Consider the following 21,241-nt stretch of genomic DNA (forward strand, 5'->3'; position numbering starts at 1 on the left):
CCTGCGCCGCTAAGTCACATCAATGAAGAATAGCCGTGAGTCCCGAGGTTACAGTAATTAGCGTTTTCTCGTCAGTTCACACAGGCGTATCAGCGGAAAAATACGCAGCAGCGCGGAAAGCCTTCGGTCTACAGAAATCCTTTCCTTCTTTCCCGCTGCCGGATGCAGGTAAACTCCCTCCCGCTCTCTTTTTTTTCAGCTCCCATAGGAGACTATTGGAGCTTCCAGTAAATGATAGGTCAAGACGGATCTCTTCACGCAGCAAGAAACATCGGCACCCGTTTTCGGTCGCCGATGTTCTAGTTTTGACAACATGAATTTTTCTATGTGCCCAAAAATCACTCGTGTGACTGAATGCACTGAAATCCAACGCTTCACACGGGCGCGATTCTTGTGCGCAGCTCCAGTAGCTGTATGTACGCTCGTGTGAATGAGGCCTAAGACCAGCGTCACGCAGGCGAGAATCTCGGGTGACTTTTATATGAGTTTTTCATACAAATGGGAAAAATCACGGCGTGATCTATTTTTTCGTGTTCCTCGGAACGCATCTCTGATTACCTTCATTGGGACCTTAAACACATCGCATCACATCACATGGCTCGGGCGCGAGGATCCGAGTTCCACAGAAGCAATATGAGGCGTTTTTGCCTGAAAAGAAGGTCTCAGGGGATGGGTCAGTGAAAAAAACGGGCAGATAACCCGTTTAATTCAATTTCTCAGCCTGTGTGATGCTGTTTCATGGATCTACCACAGAAACTGCCTGGAGGGGAGCACAGACACTCCTGTCACAGTGACTGATGGTATAATAGAGGAGATCACAGCTCATCCTCCTGACTGGATATTTATGGGCTGTGGCTTATTAAGGTGAATTAGAGCCTCGTGTGACGCTGAGAGTTAAAGCAGCAGACATGCAGTCCTTATAAGCTCTCGCTCATGACCTGAAGGTTGTGAGTTCAATCCCGCCTGGTTCAGTTAGCTGGCTCAATCAGCCTTCAAAAATGAGCACCCAGTTTGGTGAGGGGTAATAAATAAATGACCTCAATGTGCTGCAGAATAGGTTGACACTATACAAATAAGATTTATTTTTTTTAGAAGATAATGATAGTTAAGCCGTCCTCTCAGCAGTCAGAAATGGTATAACCTCAGCTAGTGCTGTGCTGATGCTTCATGGAATAGATGTGAAACTGAAACTAAACAATCTCAGCCTCAAGATGGTGGCTGATAAGCATCACACAGGGGGCTGCACTGCATATATGTAAGACACGCAGATTCTGGTATGGATTTGGCTGAGATTTGTCGCCAATATGCCGCACTTTTATACGGCACGATGACATTCCAACATTTTTCAGAATTTCTGAAACTTATATCAGAATTACATTTTCGGGTCCGTTTGTAACAAATCATTTCCTATCCGTTTCATGATGAATTCCAGTGACAGATGGAGAATTCCCGTCTCTATGATTAAAGCCTGCACATTCGTTTCCAATAAAGAAGGTTTCACTGCCAGCCTCTGTGCTGCCCCCTGCAGGTGACATGCGATCTCCAGAGACGTGTGAGTATGTAGATACATTGTTTGTCCATTAATATCATTAATACTCAGATGTAAGCCATGACTTACAGGGACGGAGGCGACGACCTTAGTGGATTAGTAAACACTGATTTGCAGATGGTTATTGTGGGGACCCCAAAAGTCCGACCACCCAGGACCATCCTATCTGCTGTAGGGGCTCATTCACATGTGAAGACACTGCGCATTCCCTGTGTATCTGGCCCTGCTTGCGCTTTTTTGTGGGCGTATTAGCAGCTTTTTTATTCACACATGCAGAAAAAAACTCGCAAGCAGGTGCCCTGGATGTGATGCGAGTATAACGGGCATTCACTGCGTATTTACGCAATTCCACTAAGTTCAGTGGGCTGTATTGGTACGTAATACGGACCAAAATAATATATAATGTAATTATTTATCAGCGCGGTCTGAGTCCCCCGATGCAGATTAATGGGATTTACGGTCTACGCAGGTAATACGGAGTGTAAATACGCCGGTGTGAATGAGCCCCAAGTCAGCGTCTACAAACCTTCTGCTTAAACAGTCTGCTAAGTGTCCCAGACTTGGGGCTGTCCGACTTCCTCAGGGTTTCGGCCTCCGTCTGGGAGGGTTGGTGCCCGGCGCTCTTGTGTTTTTCCTTTTTTGAGGATGATTTTCGTAAACCTCCATTTTTCTTATGGCGAGAGGTGGAGAAGGACACATCGGTTACTTGCTAGTCTGTCAGACGATTATTGCGCAAAATTCTTTCAAACGAACTGATTTGCGTGATATTCGCGGCGTCTAAATACGCGGCCATCTTGCATTATTTGTTTAAAATTGTCGCTGGTTCGCTGGCTTCTCGCTGCGTGTAAACGCTTAGCACTTCACATAAAAGCGAGACGCCAGCGGGGATCTGCCTGTCTAAACACTCTGCATGCAGGCGAACAGCTAGCGGTGGCGTCGGCGCTCGTGCAGTCGTTCAGATGACTGTCGGACTGTCTACATGGGACTGTGTTTACAAATGGTCACAATGATACAAATGTAGCAAAATGTAACCCAAAACCGATAACGTGTTGCAACATCTTATCTTATCACAACAAAAGGGTGGGAAAAGGTTCTGTGCTGCAGTTTATTTTGTCCATCAGGCTTGGTTCACACAGGGCGGAATCCCGCCAGAAATCTCGCCGTTTTGCCGCAGTGCAAAACCACAAGATTTTCGCTGGGATAGAGCAGCGAAAACCCCGCAGCACGTAGCCACGGTTTTTGGAGCTGCTTGGCCGCATGCTTTTCCGTTGCGTCCGGCTCTCCCATAGAGAGGAGCACAGCTGTAACGGAAAAAAAAAATAGACCTGCTGCAGCCGGGGAATCCGTGCTGCGTCGGCTTCTGCCAGCTTTGCTGCGACGGATTGGCCGCCCCGTGTGGACGAGATTTTTGACAAATCTTGTCCACATGGCTGGCTAACACTGGGATCAGCAGCTGCAAGCGACTTTGCCGCATCGAAATTCTGCACGGAATTTCCGCGGCAAATCTACCCTGCGTGAACCCAGCCTAAAGAGGTAGGTCATCAATACCGAGTGGATCAGCCGTAGTCCATTGCAAGGAACCCCCATTTATAAGCTGTCCTCAGGGCTTGTGTGCCCATGCACTGAGCTGATTTCTGCAGGAAGCAAGCAGCTCCATTCCCACTGCAGTGGCCAGGCTCGGTATTGCAGCCCAAGTTTCCATTCATTTCTATGCCTGACCACTGCAGTGGGAACGGAGCTATCTGCTTCCTGCAGAAACCCGCTCAGTGCACAAGTGCACCAGCCCAGATTACAGCTGATCAATGTGGGTCCCAGATGACGGACCCCTGCCGATCTATCACTTATGCAATACCCTGAGGACAGGCCATTAATAGTTTACAACTGGACACCCCCTTTAACTTCAATTTAAACTTTGCTACCTCTGTACATTCATCAAAAACACTGACAAAAAGACTGGGTCGTTGAACCTTGACCTTGTAAGTTACAGTTTTTGGGTCAGAGCAATCATCCATTTCATATGTGAGGGATTATGGGTATAAAGATTGGTCTGAGGATCGCCCGTCCCATTAGCTCAGTACAAGCCAAAGGAAAAGACCCAACCCCTCCCGCCAGGTATAATCCTTGGATCTTCTCACGGAGTTCAGGAGCCCCTCTAGTAGTGATGAGCCTCCGGCCCCTGCATATACTGCTGCGGCCAATGTTCTTGTCTCGCTGCCCGCTCCACAGCTCTGTGACACCTGAGGCCTCGTTCAGGCGAGCGCTGGTTTAGGCAGAGGAAAAGATCGCAGCTATACTGCACTATAGAACGGGTGATTCCAGCTATTTTAATTAGCCCACAAGTCCCATCTTCTCTCGCACCGCCGGCCTTAGATGTGACCTGCAGTCCATGTCTTCGATCATGTGATTCCTTCATGTGAACGCTTCTACAGGAAACCATTGGAAACAATCTTTTCATGCTCTAATGCACGAAAACAGCGCTTAAGTGAACAAGCCCTTAGTTGTACATTGGGCCGCCTTTGGTCTTCAGAACAGCAGCAATTCATTGAAGGAACTGTGACAAAACATCATTCCCTGCAGCATTACTGCACCTCCACCGGCTGACAGGAAGGGGGCAGCGATTCATGCTGCTTGCGCCAAATTCTGACCTCCCATCAGCAACAGAAATCTGGCCCCATCTGACCAGGAGATGTTTCTCCGCTGCTCAGTGATACAAGTTTTGCGCTCTTTTGCCCGCTGGAGTCTTCCTGTTTCTCTTAGACACAATGGTGCTGGAACTGGTCGCCGGCTGTTATACCATCCGTGCGGAGGAACGGCGAGTTGTGCGTTCGGACACGTTAGTTGGAGCTCCGGCGTTGTATTCAGCTGACTGTGCAGCCTGTTGGTCAGAAGGATTCCTGACATCCTCCTCCGACCCCTTTCAGTGAGGAGTTGTTCCCATCCGCAGGATCCCCTTTTGCTGGATGTTTTCCTTGATCGCGCCATTCTCGGTATACTCTCCACACTGTTACACGAGAAAACCCCCCGCGGTTGGCAGTGAGACCCCGGCTAGTCTAGCACCAATGACCGACCTCGTTGGAAGTCGCTCTGATCGCTGGATTTTCCATCTAATGTGGATTCACACTGAAACTGATCCGCGGAAAACTTGTCATGCTGCTCTCCGGGGTCACGGGGAGAATGTCCATACAGGGGAGCGCCAATCGTGCTTTAATAAAGAGGCCGTTCAGTGTATTTGCCCAGTATAGTCCCCCGCACGCAGGGCTCGGTATACGGGGCTCTCACAGTCATCGCTGATTATCATGTCTAATTAACGCTGGAAACGATACATTCAAAATAATGAATCATTCACATAGGAGACGCACAAAGCCCGAGAGCCGCTGGGAGGAAGGACATAGAGCAAGAACTAGAACGTTCCGGCTCCATCAGCATTCATTGCCGTAAGAATCTGACTACTAGGGGTAAATGCGCACGGGATGGACTCACGGTGGACATGGAAAATCCGCAGCGGAACACACTAACATAGTAACATAGTAACATAATATGTAAGGCTGAATGAAGACAATGTCCATCTAGTCCAGCCTGTTTCAACCCCCTAGTTGATCCAGAGGAAGGCAAAACCCCCAAGAGGCAGAAGCCAATTAGCCAATTCGGGGGAAAGTTCCTTCCCGGCTCCCTAATGGCAATCAGACTAATCCCTGGATCATTCCCTAATAGTTCCTACCTGACTGTAAGACCCGGATGGCCACCTAATGTCTACATCCTGTAATATCACAGAAAGACATCTAGACCCTCTTAACCTCCTCTATGGATCCTGCCATCACCACGTCCTCAGGCAGAGAGTGCCACAGCCTCACTGCTCTCAGTAGCAGCAAAGTGGATGAGATCCGACCAACGAGGCTCCGTGCTGCAGACGTGTTCTGATTGGATATCTAACGCAGATCCAACTGTCAGGACGCTGCAGCACAAATTCCCCTAGAAGTCAGCGGGGAAGTCAAGATATCCAACAAGTCAGCAACAAAATGCATTGTGCGGATTTTGCTGCAAGTTACCTGCGGATCCACAAGAAAACCCATCATAGCAAATTTACAGCAAGTTCCGCACAATTAATGAAGATTTGCTGTGGGATATTCTCTGCAGTCCGTCCGAGCCGCCGGCGCTCACTGGGATGTCCGAGGAGTTACTGATGTACTGTAGGCACGATCTGCAGTCTGTTGGACGCTACAATGCACTATATGGCGGGATTATCTAAAGGACTTCTCTGAATGCTAAGTGGGAGATAATGGGTTAAAAGAAACTAACAGTCTGCACTCACTCGTCCAGAGGCCCCTGCGCAGCACCACACCTGGGGCCCTTGACGGTCTGATCCTAGAAGAAAGTTCATCGCTAACATGACCTCTCAGCCAATCACTGGCCTCAGTGGGCGAATGGTACATGATGACCAATAAGACGAGTTATTGACTCAACAGTCATGTGACCTGTAAAAGGCACATGACCACTGCAATCTCTTTCAGGATTGGACCGCCATATACTGGAGCGGCGCTGCATCGGGATGAGGGGGAGGGACAACAATTGTAAAGGGGAGTATAGATTTTTGCTTCTTTTAACTCATTATCTTCCCACTGGCAATTGTTTTTACCCTCTGAAGACTCTTCACAAACGGTGTCCAGTATGTGTGCTGGAGGACTGAGTGACTCCAGTGGTTACTGATGATCGTGTAGCATCATACGGGCTCTTATATCTTTGGTCAGCCCCGGACAGGCATGACGACCTCCTGGCACTCCGTATGCCATGTGCTGCCCTTCATCGGCCGCCCCTCCCCCCATAACATCACCTGTAATCTAATGGCCATAAAAGTAAGATTACTGCTGATGAGGAAGATCGCTCTCCATCCGCCGTCGCGGTTACTCCTTTCAGACGCTTCTCTATACAAGAAGCCTGACAGATGGAGATGTCTTTAATACTTCTTGTCCAAACAATGGGCTTGGCATGCGGGCTCATGGGAAAATAAACAAGGTCTCTCCAGCAGGATATGCAAATGAGGATGTATTAAACTTTATAGCTGCATTGTAATCATGTGCCACCAGCGCCCAGTGCCCGTCTGCCAACCCCATTCCAGCACAATTACGGATATCATTACACATCCTGCAAAACAGGAGGATACCAAGCTTATACCAGCTGTACATATATAATTATATACAGGAGATCCCCAGGTTATACCAGCATGCCCATATCACTATATACAGGGTGATGTATAACTTATACCAGCTGTACATATATAATTATATACAGGAGATCCCCAGGTTATACCAGCATGCTCCATATCACTATATACAGGAGATGTATAACGTATACCAGCTGTACATATATAATTATATACAGGAGATCCCCAGGTTATACCAGCATGCCCATATCACTATATACAGGGTGATGTATAACTTATACCAGCTGTACATATATAATTATATACAGGAGATCCCCAGGTTATACCAGCATGCTCCATATCACTATATACAGGAGATGTATAACTTATACCAGCTGTACATATATAATTATATACAGGAGATACCCAGGTATATACCAGCATGCTCCATATCACTATATACAGGAGATGTATAACTTATACCAGCTGTACATATATAATTATATACAGGAGATCCCCAGGTTATACCTGCATGCTCCATATCACTATATACAGGAGATGTATAACTTATACCAGCTATACATATATAATTATATACAGGAGATCCACAGGTTATACCAGCATGCTCCATATCACTATATACAGCAGATGTATAACTTATACCAGCTGTACATATATGATTATATACAGGAGATACCCAGGTTATACCAGCATGCTCCATATCACTATATACAGCAGATGTATAACTTATACCAGCTGTACATATATAATTATATACAGGAGATCCCCAGGTTATACCAGCATGCTCCATATCACTATATACAGGGAGATGTATAACTTATACCAGCTGTACATATATAATTATATACAGGAGATACCCAGGTTATACCAGAACGCTCCATATCACTATATACAGGAGATGTATAAGTTATACCAGCTGTACATATATAATGGAGATACCGAGGTTATACCAGCATGCTCCATATCACTATATACAGGGAGATGTATAACTTATACCAGCTGTACATATATAATTATATACAGGAGATACCCAGGTTATACCAGCATGCTCCATATCACTATATACAGGAGATGTATAACTTATACCAGCTGTACATATATAATTATATACAGGAGATACCCAGGTTATACCAGCATGCTCCATATCACTATATACAGGAGATGTATAACTTATACCAGCTGTACATATATAATTATATACAGGAGATACCCAGGTTATACCAGCATGCTCCATATCACTATATACAGGAGTAGAGATGAGCGAACGTACTCGGATAGGCACTACTCGTCCGAGTAATGTGCCTTATCCGAGTACCTCCTCGCTCGTGCAGAAAGGTTCGGGAGCTGCCGCTGCTGACAGGTGAGTCGCAGCGGGGAGCGGGGCAGAGCGGGCGGGAGAGAAGGAGAGAAAGATCTCCCCTCCGTTCCTCCCCGCTCTCCCCTGCAGCTCCCCGCTCCGTGCCGGCACCCGAACCTTTCAGCACGAGCGAGGAGGTACTCGGATAAGGCACATTACTCGGACGAGTAGTGCCTATCCGAGTACGTTCGCTCATCTCTATACAGGAGATGTATAACTTATACCAGCTGTACATATATAATTATATACAGGAGATACCCAGGTTATACCAGCATGCTCCATATCACTATATACAGGAGATGTATAACTTATACCAGCTGTACATATATAATTATATACAGGAGATACCCAGGTTATACCAGCATGCTCCATATCACTATATACAGGAGATGTATAACTTATACCAGCTGTACATATATAATTATATACAGGAGATCCCCAGGTTATACCAGCATGCTCCATATCACTATATACAGGAGATGTATAACTTATACCGGCTGTACATATATAATTATATACAGGAGATCCCCAGGTTATACCAGCATGCTCCATATCACTATATACAGGGAGATGTATAACTTATACCGGCTGTACATATATAATTATATACAGGAGATCCCCAGGTTATACCAGCATGCTCCATATCACTATATACAGGACATGTATAACTTATACCAGCTGTACATATATAATTATATACAGGAGATACCCAGGTTATACCAGCATGCTCCATATCACTATATACAGGAGATGTATAACTTATACCAGCTGTACATATATAATTATATACAGGAGATACCCAGGTTATACCAGCATGCTCCATATCACTATATGCAGGATGTATAACTTATACCAGCTGTACATATATAATTATATACAGGAGATCCCCAGGTTATACCAGCATGCCCATATCACTATATACAGCAGATGTATAACTTATACCAGCTGTACATATATAATTATATACAGGAGATACCCAGGTTATACCAGCATGCTCCATATCACTATATGCAGGGGATGTATAAGTTATACCAGCTGTACATATATAATGGAGATACCGAGGTTATACCAGCATGCTCCATATCACTATATACAGGACATGTATAACTTATACCAGCTGTACATATATAATTATATACAGGAGATCCCCAGGTTATACCAGCATGCTCCATATCACTATATACAGGAGATGTATAACTTATACCAGCTGTACATATATAATTATATACAGGAGATACCCAGGTTATACCAGCATGCTCCATATCACTATATACAGGAGATGTATAACTTATACCAGCTGTACATATATAATTATACACAGGAGATACCCAGGTTATACCAGCATGCTCCATATCACTATATACAGGAGATGTATAACTTATACCAGCTGTACATATATAATTATATACAGGAGATACCCAGGTTATACCAGCATGCTCCATATCACTATATACAGGAGATGTATAACTGATACCAGCTGTACATATATAATTATATACAGGAGATACCCAGGTTATACCAGCATGCTCCATATCACTATATACAGGAGATGTATAACTTATACCAGCTGTACATATATAATTATATACAGGAGATCCCCAGGTTATACCAGCATGCTCCATATCACTATATACAGGGAGATGTATAACTTATACCGGCTGTACATATATAATTATATACAGGAGATCCCCAGGTTATACCAGCATGCTCCATATCACTATATACAGGAGATGTCTTACATACCAGCTATACATATATAATTATATACAGGACATCCCCAGGTTATACCAGCATGGTCCATATCACTATATACAGGAGATGTATAACTGATACCAGCTGTACATATATAATTATATACAGGAGATCCCCAGGTTATACCAGCATGGTTCATATACAAGGACACTGCCTGGTATTAGAAGCACACCGGTGTCAGTGGTGAGTCTGGGGGATAAGGTTCCTTACCTTGTCTTCACCCTCAGTCTTCAGCTCCTCTTCAGATTTTGGTACAGACTTGTTGGGTGTGACCTAAAAAGTGAAAGTTATCAGTAGTCTGCAGTGTATCTACTTCACTCCAGAAGAACTAAAAACTGGTAATGATGTTTCTCAGCATTGTGGTTGTGGGATCCTGCGGAGATGCGTCGTGTCCAACCGCCGCACAGTCTGATCTCTGCACCGTGACCTCCCCATTCTACATATTGAGGGTATTAGTGTTTAGATCATAGAGCAGCGCCCCTAGTGGGAATAAGCTGGTATCTGTTTTTTGGGGGGTGGGTAACTTAACCCCTGAAGGTCGCAGTCTCTTTTCTTTTTTTCACTTTTGGTTTCTCCTCCCCACTTTCAAAAAATCATAACTCTTATTTCTCTGTCAATGTAGCAGAATTGACAGCAGCATTTAAGGGGTTAACAGCTGTGATTAACATCAAAGTTGAGCTTAGCCCTTTTCGTTGGGTGTCACCAGTCAGAAACAGGCAGCACCCGTCATGTATGTAGCTCCAGATGCTGCTCCGTACAAATCCCGACACTGGAGGGTGTACATGTAGGGGTTAATTGTTGTTGCACCACACTTTGGGGTCAGTTGTGCCTTTTTAGTGTATATCAAAATATAATGTATATATAAAAAAATTCTATTGATCTGCACCAAAAAGAACACGGTTTAGAAAAGATGGCGGGGTACAGGGTAAGGGCGGGGTTTGGGTATAGGGTGGGGTTTATGTGATGGGCGGAGTTTATGTGATTGGTGGGGTTTGGGTAAAGGGCGGGGTTTAGGTAAAGGGTGGGGTTTTGTGATGGGCGGAGTTTATGTGATGGGTGGGGTTTGGGTAAAGGGCGGGGTTTAGGTAAAGGGTGGGGTTTTGTGATGGGCGGAGTTTATGTGATGGGTGGGGTTTGGGTAAAGGGCAGGGTTTAGGTAAAGAGCTTCTGAAAAGTCACAGAATTTGTTACAGTTTCAGAAGGGAGTGCGCTACATCGGTCCCCTCTTACCAATACAGCGGCTCCCGGCTGCTCCATCAGGCACGGCAGGGAGAGCGGAGAAGACAGAAACAGCCGTGCTCTACAGTCAGGCACGTAAAGCGCCAGAGACACCCAGCGCTGCGGAGCGCTGTGAAAAGTGACGCTCCACCTCGGACCCTGAACATTCACGCGTCATAAATAAGGAATTGCTGCTGCGCCACACGTGCAGCAGATACCGCCGGCAGACAGGCGTTGGGGTAACTTCTGGGGCGGGCAGGCGTGGCCGAGTGGGGTGGAGGGTAATTGTTTTTATTTTACTGCATTGGGGCTTCAATGAGGGATGCCAAAATAATTACTGTGGGGGCCACATGGGAAGTACCAAATTATTGTGGGGGTCACATGGGAAGCACCAAATTATTGTGGGGGTCACATGGGAAGCACCAAATTACTGTGGGGCCACATGGAGAGCCAAACTACTGTGGGGGCCACATGGAGGAGAGCCAAACTACTGTGGGGGCCACATGGGAAGTACCAAACTACTGTGGGGGCCACATGGGAAGTACCAAACTACTGTGGGGGCCACATGGGAAGCACCAAATTACTGTGGGAGCCACATGGAGGAGAGCCAAATTACTGTGGGGGCACATGGGAAGCACTAAATTACTGTGGGGGCCAAATGGGAAGCACCAAATTACTGTGGGAGCCACATGGAGGAGAGCCTAATTACTGTGGGGGGCATAATTTCTGGGGGCACAGCATGTAATATAATTTAATACAGGGGGTCATGGCTTGCAGCATTAGTATCTTCTGAGGTACATCATGTAGCATCATTTATCACAGAGTGTAGTATAAGTTATTACGGGGCACACAGTAGATTATTATGTCTTTCTGGGGTCGTAGTGTATATTATAACTTATTTCTGGGACTCGGTGAGTAGCGCTATTATCAGGTGACAGTGTGTGGTGTTAATATTTTCAGATGTCGGTCACAAATCTGCAGAGACAAGAAGTAGATAGAGAAGTCATGAAGGTCTGGAGTAGATAGAGAAGAAAAGGGAGTCCAGAGGATATCACCTGTAGTCACTCAGTGTCATGGTGTATTCTGCCTCTGCATTCAAGTTTACAATACTGCACTCTCAGCATGTACTTACCTTTGTTAAAGGAGTCTTGTCATTACAACAAAACCCCGTCCACCCGCTGTGCCCGCCTTAAAATTTAAAAAAAGGCATACTCGTCTCTCCTGGAGCTCTAGGACACAGCTGAGCCGCCACCAGGACTTCAAAGGCCGCAGCATCACCATCAACACTCCTGGCATCAGTGCTCACATCCTGGGTGCCATGATGGCAGGAGTTTGTGACGGTGACTCTGTGGCCTCTTCATTGGCCGCAGCAGTCACTTGACTTCTGCTGGGCCATCTACCCGGAAGTCACTATCGTGAACGATGGCAGCTCTCAGCTATGTTCTGAGTTCCAGGAGAGGGGAGTAAACCCTTTTTTGTATTTTAGGTAAGGCCCAGTGGGTGGTTGTGATGATAAAACCCCTTAAAGGTCACATGGTACAATCTTCTATGGCACAAGATTGGTTGCCAACAATGCCATGATGTGCCAAGTATACAACACGACTTGAATGCACCGTCTTTTGTTCTCTCTCCTTCTCACGCTCCCTCTTTTGACTTCTCACCCCCCTCTCTCGTTCTCTCTTGCTCTCTCCCTCTCTCTCTCTCTCCTCTGTTTCTCTTGTTCTGCTCTAGGTTAGCCACACTCTCTAGGTTAGCTAAACTCTCCAAAGGCTTCCCAACACCCTCTGAAAGGCCCTCTCAGGTTGATGTCTCTGTGCATGGCAGTTGTGGTGCCAGGTAAGACCGGAGCCTGCCTGCCGCCTGGAGACCAAAGGTGTAGGATTGTGCTACAGAGCCATGAATCCAGCCCTGGTAGGATACCTGACAAGTAAGTGAGGTCAGCCTCAGAAAAGACTGCTAGGTGTGCACACCACTAGAGACTGCAAAGTTAGCCAGCAGGCCTGCTGCTGCCAGGGGTAGTGACCACCGTGGCCGATACTGGAGTTTCAGTTCCTTTGTGCTACAGACTGCTCTACCTGAGGGGGGCAGTACTGATGGCAGAACTGCATGTATCCTTATGGGATGTATAGAGTTGAATTAACAGGACTGCTTTGGTTTTGGTGTAGGGGGTTTAACTGCTAAGATGCTGCGGAGGAACAGCATTGTTCTTTTTGTATTATGCTGCCCTCTTCTGGCCATATTTTGTATGTGGCAATGATATCTCCATAGCAGAAAATCTGCTGATGTTCATTGGCTGTGGGAGAGCATGTGATCAGCTGGACACAGGAAGCAGATGCTCCCCTGGCATTTAGGCTGAAGTAGAAGGATGTGCGAGGCTACCGGTTGGAGTCCTGTATTAGGTCCTCCGGTACAGGCCTGTTACAAACGCCAGAACCCAACTACCAAGCCGGCTGGAGTGTCTACATGGAGGCATCCGGAGTCTGCGCGCTCCCTGCCCTGCTGCAGACTAACTGGTTTGAGTCCTGATTCCACAGTGGAGATTGCTCTCTATGCTTTACTGCATCCTCATGGGCCATAAATGGAATGCAGAAGACCCATTAACTACTATGGGAGAGTGTTGTGGGCATGCTCTGTGACCTGTACAGGGAGGGGGAGGAGGTGAGCTGTGACTATTGTGAATGGTGGGTGCTGTGTTATCTCTATATAGGTGTCTCCTCTCAGTGTAATCCTACCTACGGTGATAATGAGATGAAGGCTAAAAAAAGTTTTCTTGACCGAACAGGAAGTGTCAGACTATTATTAGGACTAGTGGCCAGTGTGAGAACTGCAGGATTGTGGGATTTTTTAAAATCGATTGTGACATTGAAATAAAAAAAAAAAAAAAAAAATTATTTTAAAAAAGTTTATATAAAACTAAGACAATATCTTCTGCTGACACCTTCCTGATAGGTCAGTGGTCTACAGTCTGCAGCCTCTGGCTTTCAGGACACGCTGAGGGTTGTATCCGGAGAGCTGCAGGTTGTGACCCCTGAGCCTAAGGGGTTAAATGTGGAATGATACCCGTTATTATAACATTGTCCTTGTTTATTATACAAAGTATTAAGAACGATACAATGGAAGCTGAGAGCCGCGCCAGGACACAAGTGTCACATCTGTAATCACAGCCACAAGGGACACATTGTATACTGAGAGCAGCCCTCAGCCCGCAGTGCCCGGGGGTGGCACTCCACGTGCCCATTACTTATTACCCTAATAAACTCATTAACCCCGATCTGTTACATTATATTCATGATGCCTGGATGGAAGCATGCCGGCATAATGAGCCCGTTGTGTGGGCGGAGAGCGGCCGCTGACGGAGGGGCGACTGCAGTATCGGGTATTACACTTTCTGCTGCCAGTTCGATAACCGCATCACATCGCTGCTACATGCCATCTGCACACGTGTTTTTCACGCACATGAACTGTGCATGTTGCTTCAATAGTAAAAAAATGTTTAACATCGCATCGATGCGTGACTGCGGGACGATATATTTTTAATGGGAGTTTTTTAGCAAAACTGTCAGTCGGAGAAAAAAGTCGCTTGTGAATTAAATGATTTAAGTCCGTTGGTTCTTCACACGCGTGCTCGCTGACCGCACATCTGTATGAATGCACCCCGCAGGCCGTACTTTACACCGGCGAGTGGGATATTGGTCCGAGAAACTCCCATCTGCTTTCGCACTTCTGGATCTGCGATTTCTGTGCGCATGTGATACGTTTTTGCTAAATAATTGCATCGCGTCGCATCGTGGTACGTGTGGTGCGCTTTTCATACGTGTAAAAAAATTGCATGCTGTTTAAATAGGGAAAAAAATAGCACGGCGCTCGCGTGAAACTGTCCGTCCGCGGGAGTCGTGTGAGTGCGATTTGTAACAAATACGGGGCGAGCTTTCTGCGATATTGCCAATAGGGCGCGCTGCAGCTCGTCTGCACGGGGGGTTCAGTTTCCTGCACCGCTATGAGAGCAGAATCCCCTGGCTGAGCGGATCTTCTGACGGACCCGAGCGGCACCAGACGGACCCGAGCGGCACCAGACGGACCCGCGGACGGTAATGGAGTCCGTTTGGTTTCTGTTCAGGTGGCCGGACAAAAAATGTTCTTCATTCAGGACTGATTCTTCCGTCATTTTGCGCCGGTTCTGCGCCGCGACCTCTGACCGCAGATGTAACATAACCGCCTAACACAGTCAGATCCGGCTCACGCCATTAACCCTTTCTGTCTTACTATCACGCACGTGTAGCAGAGCTGATTTGTGTCTTACAACTTCATGGCTGCCTTGTTTCCTGCTGCTGGATAGCTCAGATAATGTTACCCGCAGTCCTACAGTGCAAGAGAAAGTAAGTGAACCCTTTGGCTTTCCCCGGGTTCCTGCACCGATTACGAATACAATCTTGTCTCATTATTGCTATAAGTCACAATTATATACAAATACAATGTAACTAATAACACAAACAGCTGCAGCATTCAGCAAGGAGGAAAAGTAAGTGAACCCTTGCATTACTGACGCCTGCAAGAGCTAAGCGGCAAATGGTATCTCAACTAAAGCGGTTATCTGACTTATTAGTGGTAGTCGGGGATGCTGAGTACATTACTAAAATCCTCCCACGGCTTACCTCCCACCGCTGCTCGCTGCATTTATGAGCGCTGCAGAGGTCATGAGGGTTGTTTATCCATGTGGCCCATAAACATACTGGGGGCTTCTGCATTGGAAGCCCATGTGACAGATTTACAGGATGTCACTAGGCGCTCTGCTCAGGTGACATCACCTGTCGGATGCTGCGCTGCCAGAACGGTGGTCCTCTGCCGTAGTGAGCATATTTATGTTATGTAGTTTGTGGCATGGGGAGTTCGGGTCTCACAGGTGCTTTACCCATTAAATAAAGGCACACAAAGCCTGGTTACTGACAGAGCTGTAATCAGTCGGTGTGAGCGGAGCCTTGATGTAAGCAAACTCCAGAAAACTTGGTAAAAGCTCTAAAGGCTGATGACCTGGATGTACATCAATCCCCGGTTATTATCTACGGATGGAGGACATGTCGGACTGTTATACTCTCCCCCGGGAGCATCTTGTTCTGTCACTCCAAGAGCACAACGGGGGATCCTGAGAGAGGGGAGAAGGAACCCAAAAGGATCAGCGTTTACACTGAGTGACAGTCATTCAGATCCGCAACAGAAACTGAAAGATTTATCTGCCCATGTAAAAGGGCCCTCAGATTCAATCACATCACATTGTATTAGCACAAACCCAGGGAATGCCAAAGGGGTCACTTACTTTTTCTTGCAATGTTAGTAACACCACAAACAACACAGTGATAACTCTGAGTACAAATGATGTAGTAGATGTGACCTGCAGTCCTATGTAACATCACAGATAACGCAGTGATAACTCTCTGGAGTACAGATAATGTACTAGATGTGACCTGCAGTCCTATGTAACATCACAGATAACGCAGTGATAACTCTCTGGAGTACAGATAATGTACTAGATGTGACCTGCAGTCCTATGTAAAACCATAGATTGCACAGTGAAAGTTAAGTACAGCTTATGTAATAGACGTAGTCCTATGTAACACCACAGATAACAGAGTGGTAACTCTCTGGAGTACAGATATTATAGTAGGTTTCACCCACAGTCCTATGTAAAACCACAGATTACACAGTAATAACTTTCTGAGTGCAGATAAAGTAGTAGATGTCACCTGCAGTCCTATGTAACACAAAAGATAACTCTGAGTACAGGCAATGTAGTAGATTTCACCCGCAGCCCTATGTAAAACCACAGATTACACAGTAATAACTTTCTGAGTGCAGATAAAGTAGTAGATGTGACTTGCAGTCCTATGTAAGCCGAAAGATAACACAGTGAAAACTATCTGAGTACAGGCAATGTAGCAGATGTCTTACATGGGACTGCAGGTCGCCACAGATCATCTGCCGTATGCGGAGCTAGTCGTGTCCTGTGTGCAGCAGATGCTGCTGCTCTTACCAGGGTCTTGAAGAAGCTCATGACTGGGTGCTCTGCAGGTGGAGTGTTCTGTGTGTTCTGCTCGTCTTCGCTCTGCAGGGAGAGACAGATCGTGTTATTCAGCGCCGGCGGTTCCTTATTCGCCTCGTTCCTCTCTCACAATCCTAATTCCTGTCATTCTTGATCCCACATGGGGGGAACAATCGGCCATTGTCAGCGTATTGTCACGGGCTCTAATGTATGCACCATCTACCAATGGCTCGAGTAACATTCCGTCCCGCTGGAGCGGCGCGCACCGCTGACAGACAAGTCCCCTTTTCTTTTTGCGCCGTTCACCAGTTGCGGGCTCGGACACGTGTCCGTGTTGTTGGCTCAGACTCCTTCAATGGCCGATTATCTGCGGCCACAAAGCCCGGCTGCGCTCGCTTCACATCTGCGCTCATGGATCCGTCCGCAATCCCGTAAACAAATGGCGAACGAGAGGAAGGTGTTCGTGTGATATGGGCAAACCACGGGCAGCGCACCGCGCCACTCATCTGCATCGGGTGTTCACACGGGTGTCTTTACATACATCGCAGCATGCCCTGTGTCTGTTGGCATCAAGGACTAAAGCGGGCCATTAACCCCTCCCACCCTAGAACATATTTTTACCTTCTGGCTGCGGAGGGTTTCCCGCAAATGGACATAAACTTACGTCCTACGGATGACAGGGACTCAGAAGCTGAATCCGCGCCGTCCGCAGCGAGAGTCGGCTGTGATTGACAGCCAGCCCCCCACTGCGACGATCAATGTTGATCACAGCATGTAAAGGGTTCACGGAGGCGGGGCGCCCAGTCTGTGATGTCATCTGCCCCCCGCCATGTAATCACAGCGAGCCAATGGGTTGCCATTATTAGCGATAATACATTGTTGTACAGAGGTACTGCAGTGTATTATCAGAATGATCAGAGCATCGCCGGTTCAAATCCCCTGCAGGGACAAAAAAATAGAAAAGAATAAATAGTTTAAAAATACAACTTTTTGTCTGAACTTTTCCCCTTTTTGTTTAAGAAAGATTTTAAAAATGTAACAACTCCCATATTTAGTATCGCTGCATCCGTAACGAGCCGGACAATAAGGTGAGGGCGCTGCTTATCTGCACGACAAACACTATGCAGCAGTAATGTATCGAGGCGGGAGGCTTTGCTTCGCATCCGCTCCCCGTTGACAATAATTACGGTTATTTTGTATTTGGTTTCTGTTTTTTTAGCCAGAAGAAATAGCGCAGCCGAGAACGTTCCATCATCTGTGCAAAAGATGGACACCTGACGGAGCGGGCGCGAACTGCGACAAACTGAGAGCCTTAAAGCTCTGCTGAAATCAACGACAGACATTTGCTGCCATTGCTCTGTCCCCGTGATGGAAGAACGCAGATGTGAGCGGAGCGGCAGAGGAGATGTTCTGGCGCCAAGTACGACTGTCCAAACTGCGATATGGCGGTGAGACGGTCGGAAATATGTTGCGTTACTGAAGAGTCGCAGTGCTGCGACATAAATGTCATGAAATGACCCAAACGGCCGCATTAGCCTCGTCTCATCCCTTCATCCAGCGCCGCGCTCCAGTCGGGCACCAGAGGTCGTAGCGAGTCCTGCTGGGGGCCTCGGAGGTAAGTCAGCGGGTGCGAATAGACCACAGAGCGCAAATAGATGACATTCGTGTTTGCTCCGTTTTCACAAATTGTTGCTAAGCGACGCTTGGGAGAAAAAAATGGGGCCTTCTGTGTATGTTTTTCCAATGTGAGACACAGATGACACGCAGAAGTAATAAAACAGCCGCACAGCGCACACGGATGCAGCACGGGCGCACAGGATGGCATCCCAGGTGCTCGGCCGGGCAGCAACCAGCATTTCACCCATGGTGTCTGCTGCAGCGCAGATGCTGGGGTGAGAGGTCAGGGGTCACAGACTGATCGAGGCCGAGTTGCTGCCCAGCTGGAGGTCCACTATGGGGCACTATTTCCACTGTAGGGGTCACTATTGCTAATGGGACCAATGGGAGGGGGGTCACTATTACTACTGGGCCCACTAAGGGGGTCACTGTTACTACTGGGGCCTACTATGGGTATTACTATTACTATTGGGGTCAATAGGGGGGTCACTATTACAACTGAGGCCACTATGAGGGTCATTATTGCTACTAGGGCCACTATGTGGGTCATTATTGCTAGTGGGACCAATAGGGGGGGGGGGGGGTCATTATTACTGCAGGGCCCACTAAGGGGTTCACTATTACTACCAGGACCATAAGTTGGGGGGGTTACTATTGCTACTGGGGCCAAGGGGGGGGGGGGGGGCACTAAGAGGGTCATTATTGCTACTTGGGCCACTATGGGGGTCACTATTACTGATGGGGTCACTATTACTGATGAGGCCACTGTGGGGGGCTCTATTACTGATGAGGTCACTATGGGGGGCTCTATTACTACTAGGGCCACTAACGGGGTCACTATTACCACTAGGGCCACTATTGAGGTCACTGCTATTACTGAGACTAATATGGGGGCCACTATGAGAGTCATTATTGCTATCAGGGCCACTAAGGAGGTTACTATTACTACTGGGGCCACTATTAGGGTCATTATTACTACTGCGGTGTTATGGAGCATTCAGAGACCTGGGTGGCAGGGACCGCTGCACTTTATTTTTAGTAAGTCTAGTGGTTCGGTATTACACGTGGAGCGCACGGTGTATAGTATCGACGCAGCATAAAATCCTCCTCGAGGACGAGGTAAGTAGGAATATTCTCGGTGACCTGGTGAAGGTGCGCTCTCTGGAGTCTGAGGGGTTGGGTAGGCCTCGAGCAGCCTTCCTTTGGAGGGGTTTTTGCTTTGGGGTTCCCTAGCCTGGAGAACGGTTTCCTTTCTTGTGACTGGATTTGGCAAATTTGTCTGTTTTGCTATTTTTGTTATTACGCCCTGTTATGTTTTTTTGCTTTTATAATAAAAAGATTCACTACTACTACTGGGCCCACTATGGGGGTCACCACTACTACTGGGCCCACTATGGGGGTCACTATTAGTACTGGGCCCACTATGGGATCACCACTACTACTGGGCCCACTATGGGGGTCACCACTACTACTGGGCCCACTATGGGGGTCACCACTACTACTGGGCCCACTATGGGGGTCACCACTACTACTGGGCCCACTATGGGGGTCACCACTACTACTGGGCCCACTATGGGGGGTCACCACTACTACTGGGCCCACTATGGGGGTCACCACCACTACTGGGCCCACTATGGGGGGTCACCACTACTACTGGGCCCACTATGGGGGGTCACCACTACTACTGGGCCCACTATGGGGGTCACCACCACTACTGGGCCCACTATGGGGGTCACCACCACTACTGGGCCCACTATGGGGGTCACCACCACTACTGGGCCCACTATGGGGGTCACCACCACTACTGGGCCCACTATGGGGGGTCACCACTACTACTGGGCCCACTATGGGGGGTTACCACCACTACTGGGCCCACTATGGGGGTCACCACCACTACTGGGCCCACTATGGGGGTCACCACCACTACTGGGCCCACTATGGGGGGTCATTACCACTACTGGGCCCACTATGGGGGGTCACCACCACTACTGGGCCCACTATGGGGGTCACCACTACTACTGGGCCCACTATGGGGGTCACCACTACTACTGGGCCCACTATGGGGGTCACCACTACTACTGGGCCCACTATGGGGGTCACCACTACTACTGGGCCCACTATGGGGGTCACCACTACTACTGGGCCCACTATGGGGGTCACCACTACTACTGGGCCCACTATAGGGGTCACTATTACTACTGGGCCCACTATAGGGGTCACTATTAGTACTGGGCCCACTATGGGGGTCACCACTACTACTGGGCCCACTATGGGGGTCACCACTACTACTGGGCCCACTATGGGGGTCACCACTACTACTGGGCCCACTATAGGGGTCACTAGTACTACTGGGCCCACTATGGGGGTCACCACCACTACTGGGCCCACTATGGGGGTCACCACTACTACTGGGCCCACTATGGGGGTCACTATTACTACTGGGCCCACTATGGGGGTCACCACTACTACTGGGCCCACTATGGGGGTCACCAGTACTACTGGGCCCACTATGGGGGTCACTATTAGTACTGGGCCCGCTATGGGGGTCACCACTAC

The 21,241-nt window shown here is 47.7% G+C and overlaps 1 protein-coding gene across 10 annotated transcripts in view; it reads right to left on the minus strand.

Annotated features, from left to right (window-relative positions):
- The window catches only part of BCAS1 (brain enriched myelin associated protein 1), a 109,629-nt gene that overhangs the window by 64,780 nt on the left and 23,608 nt on the right, over positions 1-21,241 (minus strand). For 8 of the 10 annotated variants that reach the window (XM_066588217.1, XM_066588222.1, XM_066588225.1 and 5 more), the window contains exons 5-7: positions 17,060-17,131; positions 10,027-10,089; positions 2,076-2,219 (exon numbers count right to left, since the gene is read on the minus strand). In XM_066588217.1, coding sequence (XP_066444314.1) covers positions 2,076-2,219; positions 10,027-10,089; positions 17,060-17,131 — 279 coding nt within the window. The remainder of the gene's footprint in view (positions 1-2,075; positions 2,220-10,026; positions 10,090-17,059; positions 17,132-21,241) is intronic. The other 2 variants (XM_066588224.1, XM_066588223.1) reach the window with 1 other exon arrangement.

Source organism: Eleutherodactylus coqui, chromosome 13 (assembly GCF_035609145.1).
Source record: "Eleutherodactylus coqui strain aEleCoq1 chromosome 13, aEleCoq1.hap1, whole genome shotgun sequence".
Taxonomy (NCBI): domain Eukaryota; kingdom Metazoa; phylum Chordata; class Amphibia; order Anura; family Eleutherodactylidae; genus Eleutherodactylus; species Eleutherodactylus coqui.